Source organism: Homarus americanus, unplaced genomic scaffold (assembly GCF_018991925.1).
Source record: "Homarus americanus isolate GMGI-L3 unplaced genomic scaffold, GMGI_Hamer_2.0 scaffold31037, whole genome shotgun sequence".
Taxonomy (NCBI): Eukaryota; Metazoa; Arthropoda; class Malacostraca; order Decapoda; family Nephropidae; genus Homarus; species Homarus americanus.
The window spans coordinates 1,964,479-1,971,853 of NW_024722227.1; the positions used below are offsets into that span (position 1 = coordinate 1,964,479).

General features: G+C 53.6%; 2 protein-coding genes across 8 annotated transcripts in view; both read left to right on the forward strand.

Moving 5' to 3' along the window:
• Positions 1 to 335: 335 nt before the first annotated feature.
• On the forward strand, positions 336 to 920 carry LOC121862489 (transcription elongation factor SPT6 homolog). Its single transcript, XM_042360794.1, has one exon. The coding sequence runs from the start codon at positions 336 to 338 to the stop codon at positions 918 to 920; it is 585 nt and encodes a 194-aa protein (XP_042216728.1).
• Positions 921 to 4,188: 3,268 nt separating this feature from the next.
• The window catches only part of LOC121862272 (diacylglycerol kinase theta-like), a 121,560-nt gene continuing 118,373 nt past the window's right edge, over positions 4,189 to 7,375 (forward strand). For all 7 annotated transcript variants that reach the window (XR_006088209.1, XM_042360388.1, XM_042360391.1 and 4 more), the window contains exon 1: positions 4,189 to 4,750. Coding sequence is in view for 6 of the 7 variants with exons in the window: in XM_042360388.1 (XP_042216322.1) it covers positions 4,618 to 4,750 (133 nt within the window). In the remaining variant the exon portion in view is untranslated. The remainder of the gene's footprint in view (positions 4,751 to 7,375) is intronic.

The following is a 7,375-nucleotide window of genomic DNA, read 5'->3' on the forward strand; positions in this document are numbered from 1 at the left end:
AGTTACTGAGTACCGTGATGGCAAGAAAATCTTGATGTAATAAAAACTGAACAACATTTTCACAAGTGAGTTATGAAAAGGGACAATAATTTAATACCTCCATTGAACAACTACAAAATCATAACATAATAGCGATACAGTCCGCACAACTCTAAACTTCCACACAAATGATTAGAAAATTTTCAGGCACTATTACATAGATTATATGGGAAACAGGCCTAATGAAGGTAAAAAAAATAATGGAGGGAAGACTTACCATAGTGTGTGTGTGTCAAATTCGTGGAGGGGGAACAGGTAATGTAGTGGTGGCTGGAGCAGGTAGTGGTGGAGAGAACATGAAACGATGGAGGCATGGTCGAGGTGGAGGCTGGATCAAGGTGGAGGTTGGGTCGAGGTGGAGATTGGGTCGAGGTGGAGGTTGGATCAAGGTGGAGGTTGGGTCGAGGTGGAGGTTGGGTCGAGGCGGAGGCTGGATCAAGGTGGAGGTTGGGTCGAGGTGGAGGCTGGATCAAGGTGGGAGGTTGGGTCGAGGTGGAGGCTGGATCAAGGTGGAGGTTGGATCGAGGTGGGAGAGTTGGATCGAGGTGGAGGCTGGATCAAGGTGGAGTGGGATGGGGTCGGAGGGTGGAGGCTGGATCAAGGTGGAGGTTGGATCGAGGTGGATTAGGTGGGGTGGAGGTGGAGCTGGATCAAGGGTGGAGGTCAGTGGAGGCTGGTGGAGGTTGGGTCTGGAGGTGGAGGTTGGAGTTGGGTCGAGGTGGAGGCTGGATCAAGGTCAAGGTGGGGAGGTTGGGTCGACTGTGGAGGCTGGATCAAAGGTGGAGGTTGGGTCGAGGTGGAGGCTGGATCAAGGAGGGTCAAGGTGGAGGTGTCGAGGTGGAGGTCGGGAGTGGAGGCTGGATCAAGGTGGAGGTTGGTAGGTGGAGGTGGATCAAGGTGGGAGTTGGGGAGGCTGGATCAAGGTGGAGGGAGGCTGGATCAAAGTGGAGGTCAGGTTGGGTCGAGGTGGAGGCTAGATCAAGGTGGAGGTTGGGTCGAGGTGTGGCTGCATCAAGGTGGAGGTTGTCGAGGTGGAGGTTGTGTCGAGGTGGAGGCTGGATCAAGGTGTAGGTTGGAGGCTGGATCAAGGTGGAGGTAAGTCAAGGTGGAGTTGTGTCGAGGTGGAGGTGGATGGGTCAGGGTGGAGGTGGGAAGGTGGATAGAAGGTTGGGAGGTGGAGGTTGGATCAAGGGGGGAGGTTGGGTGGAGGAGGCTGGATCAAGGTGGAGGTTGGGTCAAGGTGGAGGCTGGATCAAGGTGGAGGTTGGGTCGAGGTTGGGTCGAGGTGGAGGCTGGATCAAGAGTGAGGTGGAGGTTGGGTGGAGGTGGAGGCTGGATCAAGGTGGAGGTTGGGTCGAGGTGGAGGCTGGATCAAAGTGGAGGTTGGGTCAAGGTGGAGGCTGTATCAAGGGTCGAGATGGAGGTTGGGTCGGAGGCGGATCAAGGTGGAGGTTGGGTCGAGGTGGAGGCTGGATCAAGGTGGAGGTTAGGTGGAGGTGGAGAGGCTCAAGGTGGAGGTTGGGTCGGACTAGATCAAAGTGGAGGTTGGGTCAAGATGGAGGCTGGGTCAAGGTGGAGGTTGGGTCACCCTTTTATATTGGTGGTGAGGTGAGGTGATGGGTAGGTAAAAGATGGTTCAATGCCAAGGTAAAAGATGGGTCACGGCCGAGGTAAGAGATGAGTCACGCGAGGTAAAAGATGGGTCACACGGCTGAGGTAAAGATGGGTCACGGCCGATGGGTCACGGCCGAGGTAAAAGATGGGTCACGGCCAAGAAACAAATTGGCTCGCGTCTGAGGCAAAATATTGTTGAGGGCGCTGGTAGATACTCAGTCCAGGGCGAGGCAATAGTTGGGCCAAAGCCGAACCTCATAAATTGGGTCGGGGCCAAGAGGCAGGAGATGAGTCGTGGCCGAGGAATAGGATGAGTGGCCAGAGGTATAGGATGAGAGGGCCGAGGTATAGGATGATCAGGCCTAGGTATAGGATGGGTCGGGGCCGAGATATAGGATGATAAGTCCGAGGTATAGAATGAGTCAGGGAGGTATAGATGAGTCAGGGCCGAGGTATAGGATGAGTTCAGGGATGAGGGGTGAGGTATAGGATGGGTCAGGGCCGAGGTAAAGGATGGTCGGGGCGAGGTATAGGATGAGTCAGGGCCGAGGTAGAATGAGTCAGGGCCGAGGTATAGGATGGGTGGGTCCGAGGGTAAAGGATGAGGACCGAGGTATGGAGGGAGGATAGATCAGGGCCGAGGGTATAGGATGAGTCAGGCCGAGGTATAGGATGAGTCGGGGGATGAGTCAGGGCTGGGTATAGGATGAGTCAGGGGGCCGAGGTATCGGGAGTCAGGCCTGGTCGGGATGTAGGGGAATGAGTCAGGGAGGTATAGGATGGGTCAGGCCGAGGTAAAGGGATGAGTCGGGACCGAGGTATAGGATGAGCCCGGTATAGATGAGTCAGGGCCGAGGTATGGGATGGGTCGGGGCCGAGGTATATATGGGTCAGGGCCGAGGTAAAGGATGAGGAAGTAAGGACATAGGAGTATAGGATGAGTCAGGGCCGAGGTATAGGATGAGTCAGGGTAGGGATGAGTCGAGGTAAAGGATGAGTCAGAGCCGAGGTATAGGATGAGTCAGAGCGGGTATAGGATGGGCCGAAGTATGGGATGGTCAGGCCGGAGGTATAGGATGAGTCAGGGCCGGTATAGGATGAGTCAGGGCATAGAGGGTATAGGATGAGTCAGGGCCGAAGTATAGGATGAGTCGGGGGTAAAGGATGAGTCAGGGCCGAGGTTAGGATGAGTCGAATAGGTATAGATGAGTCAGGCGTGGTATAGATGGGCCCGAGGTATAGGGATGGGTCAGGGCCGGTATAGGATGAGTCAGGGCCGAGGTATAGGATGAGTCAGGCCGAGGTATAGAGTGAGTCAGGTCGAGGTGGGATGAGTCAGGGCCGAAGTAGGGATGAGTCAGGCCGGGATGAGTGAGTCAGGGCCGAGGTATAGGATGAGTCAGGCCGAGTATAGAATGAGTCAGGGCTGAGGTATGGGATGAGTCAGAGATTGAAGTATGGGATGAGTCAGGCCGAGGTATAGGATGAGTCAGGGCGAGGTATAGGGATGTCAGGGCCGAAGTATAGATGAGTCAGGCCGAGGTATAGATGAGTCAGCCGAGGTATAGGATGAGTCAGGTCGAGGTAAAGGATGACAGCCGAGGTATAGGAGGTATAGGATGAGTCAGGGCTGTGGGTATAGATGGTCAGGCTCAGAGGATATAGGATGGAGGTATAGGATGAGGCCGAGGTATAGGATGAGTCAGGGCCGAGGTATGGTAAAGGATGGAGTCAGAGCCGAGGTATAGGAGGTGAGTGGTATAGGATGGTCCGAGGTATAGAATGAGTCAGGGCCGGAGGTATAGATGGGTCAGGCCGAGGTATAGCCGAGGGTGAGCCGGGCCGAGGTAGGATGAGTCAGGCCGAGGTATAGAGGAGTCAGGCCGAGGGATGATGAGTCAGGGTCGAGGTAAAGGATGAGTCAGGGCCGAGGTATAGGATGAGTCAGGCCGAGGTATGAGATGGGTCGGGCCGAGGTATGGGATGGGTCGAGGTATGGGATGGGTCGGGCCGAGGTATGGGATGGTCGGTGGAGATGGGGGCGAGGTATGGGATGGGTCGAGGTATGGGATGAGTCAGGCCGAGGTAAAGGATGAGTCGGGACCGAGGTGGAGGAGTATAGGATGAGTAGGATGAGTCAGGCCGAGGTAAAGGATGAAAGCCGGGGAGAGGTATAGGATGGGTCGGGGCTGAGGTAGTATGGGATGAGTCAGCCGAGGTATGGATGGGTCGGGGCCGAGGTAAAGGATGAGTCGGGGCCGAGGTATAGGATGGGTCGGGGTCGACATGTAAATTGGATCGGGGCAGAGTTGGAACTTGAGTCGAAGCCGAGGCGGAGGATGGATCGCGGCCAAGGTAGGGAATGGGTCAGGGCCGAGGTAAGGGATGGGTCGGGGCCGAGGCAGGGAATGAGTCGGGGCCGAGGAGGGGATGGGTGGGAACTGAGGCAGGGGATGGGCCCAGGCGGGCGGGGGCCGGGCGAGCGGGCGGGCGCTAGAGACGCAGGCGCATGGGGCGGACCGGAGCGGGCGAGGCTTGGGGCGGCTGTGGTGGGATCAGTGTACATGTTTCCTCCGTGATGATGGCCGGTGTCTGGCTGTGGTCCCATCGCCCAGTAGCAGGGACGGGCGGCGCCCACACCCGCAATCCGGGCTGTTGAGCGGGGCGCAGCCACGCTGTCGGCAGGCCGCTCAGGCCCGCCCTGAGGACCGCCCGCAGCAGCAGCAACGCCCGCGACGCTGCTTCTGCTGCTGGTGGTTGAGGTGGTGGCGCTGGCTGTTTGTGGCCGCGCCCGCCCACCAGCACCAGCAGGACACCCCTCACCAGGCGGCCGGTGGGCAGCACGAGGCGCCAGCCGCCCGGCACACTATACACGACGCCCACCTCCGGCGTCTCGCCCCATTAGACGGCAACGACTTCTGCAGCGACGACGAGGGCGACGGCGGCGGCGACGGGCAGGGCAGTATGGCGCACCTACAGCCCCCGACCTCCCCACCCGCACACTGCTTCGTGAAGCGAACCTTTCACAAGCCCGTCTACTGCCACCACTGTACCGATCTACTGTGGGGCATTATCGGCCAGGGCTACACCTGTGAGGGTGAGTCTCATGTCAATATCTTCTAATACCTTCTACCTTCCTACCAACCAACCAGCCAAAACCAACCAACCAACCAACCAGCCAAAACCAACCAACCAACCTACCTACCTACCTACCTACCTACCTACCTACCTACCTACCTACCTACCTACCTACCTACCTACCTACGTATCTATCTGTCTATCTATCTATCTATTTATTTACCTACCTACCTACCTACCTACCTTACTACCTACCTACCTACCTACCTCCCAGTGAGAGAACTTCCTCCTATATATCAGTGGGTACCCTTCGCCTGCCTCCTGCCGTGTCCCGTAGCCGCGTTAGCCATCTTAAAGGTCCACCATTGAAGTATCAAGCTGGAGCACAGTGGCTGGCCAACGAGGGTTCACTGCGCAGACTGCTGAAGACGAACCTGCCATCACGTAGGCTGGCCCGCCCGGACCCACCCACCCGACCTTCTCCCGATCGAAACCCGCTCACAAAGACGCGATAAAGCGTTGCGATTTCAGGATAAATTCATGAAAAATTAAGTGTTAGGAAGATGTGTAAGTTTGGGGAGGCAGTGGTGAAAGAGGTGTTGGTGGCCACACCCGGCCGTCAACAACATGACTGTCTCCGCCAGGCATCACACCTGCGTCTGCGCCACCCTCCTGCCCTGCCTCTGTGTGCGCCTCTCATTGTGTCTTTACCACCCGTCTCTCTGTGTCCGTGCATATGTCTGTGAGATTGAATACAAGTGTGTGCGTGAGAAATTGCGTGTGTGTTTATGCTTGTGTGTTTGAATATTTGTATGTGTGAGTATTTGTGGTTATTTGTTTATGTGTGTTTTTCGTATGATTATGCGCATATGTGTGTGTGTGAATGTGTATGCACAAAAATTCGAGCACGAGCATTCTTATATGATGCAAGTGTGAATGTACATTTTGGTATATGAGCCTAATTTTTATATCAGGTAGACAAGAGGGTAGGTAACGTGTATGTATTAACACACACACACACACACACACACACACACACACACTCACAGTCTCATACGTACATTTGTTTGTGTATGTTGCAGGTACACTTAAACTTACAATCCACATAATACAGTATGTGCCTATGTGCGTGGGTCGTGTCAATCATATGAGTTACATGTTCAGAAAGACTGTCCGAGGGCCCCGCCTTGGTACAGTAATGTTACACGCTCGAGGTTTCCCATATCCAACTGTTGCACTTCAATATATAAGTGTGGAGTGTTTTCGTTTTCATTTACTTGTCTTGACTATGATGATGTACACCGAGTTAACAATATCCATCAGTACACCATGATTCGCTTCATACCTGCAAGTGATGCAAATTCCTCCCTGAAAGATAGCGAGAAGGTGATATTCAGACGGGGAGTTGCCTGGGAGACATCTCAACTGTGCTGGTGTTGTCAGCCAAGGAGCAAATTTATCTGTGAGCGTAGCGTAGCCCAGAGCTCTGTGACGTGACCTGTTGATATGATGTCACTCTCCTTCACTGATAGTTACGCCACCACATTTTCATGATTAATTTGTTCTGTATACGATATAGAACCTCTTCCCCAACCTCCACTCCCACCCCCCCCCCTTTCCAACACCAACCTCAGGCCCATCCCCTCTAGCCTCCCCCGCCTGGCCCGTATGATCGATCGGTAGCCAGGCCAGGCGATGGTGGTGGTGATGATGGTGGTGGGGGCAATGGTGGTACTGTCAAAGGTGGTGGTGATAGTGTTAATGGTGGTGGTGGTGGTGATGGTGGTGCTGTGAATGTTGGTGGTGATGGTGGTGTTGTGAATGATGGTGGTGGTGATGGTTGTGTTGGGAATGGTGATGGTGTTGGTGGTGCTGTGAATGGTGGTGATGATGGTGGTGCTGTGAATGGTGGTGCTGTGAATGTTGGTGGTGGTGTAAATGGTGGTGGTGAATATGGTGCTGTGAATGTTGGTGGTGCTGTAAATGGTGGTGGTGATGGTGTTACTGTGAATGTTGGTGGTGGTGCTGTGAATGATGGTGGTGATGGTGCTGTGAATGGTAGTGGTGATGGTGGTGTTGTGAATGATGGTGGCACTATGAATGGTGGTGGTGATGGTTATGTTGTGAATAGTGGTGGTGATGGTGGTGCTGTGAATGTTGGTGGTGATGGTAGTGGTGATAGTGTTGGTGGTTGAGGTGGTAGTGATGGTGATGATGATAGTGGATGTAATATTGAATGGTCAGTAACTTTCCTTGTCACTATAACTAAGAAACTCTACCACCATAACTAATAACACACTCTACCACCATAATTACAAACACACTCTACCTCCATAACTACTAACACTACCACCATAACTACTAACACACTCTACCACCATAACTACTAACACACTCTACCACCATAACTACTAACACACTCTACCACCATAACTACTAACACTACCACCATAACTACTAACACACTCTACCACCATAACTACTAACACTACCACCATAACTACTAACACACTCTACCACCATAACTACTAACACACTACCACCATAACTACTAATACACTCTTACACCATAACTACTAACACACTCTACCACCATAACTACTAACACTACCAACATAACTACTTACACACTCTACCACCATAA

Excerpts from the sequence above, each read along its gene's own strand:
- LOC121862489 (XM_042360794.1), top strand. The coding sequence starts at position 336 with ATGAAACGATGGAGGCATGGTCGAGGTGGAGGCTGGATCAAGGTGGAG.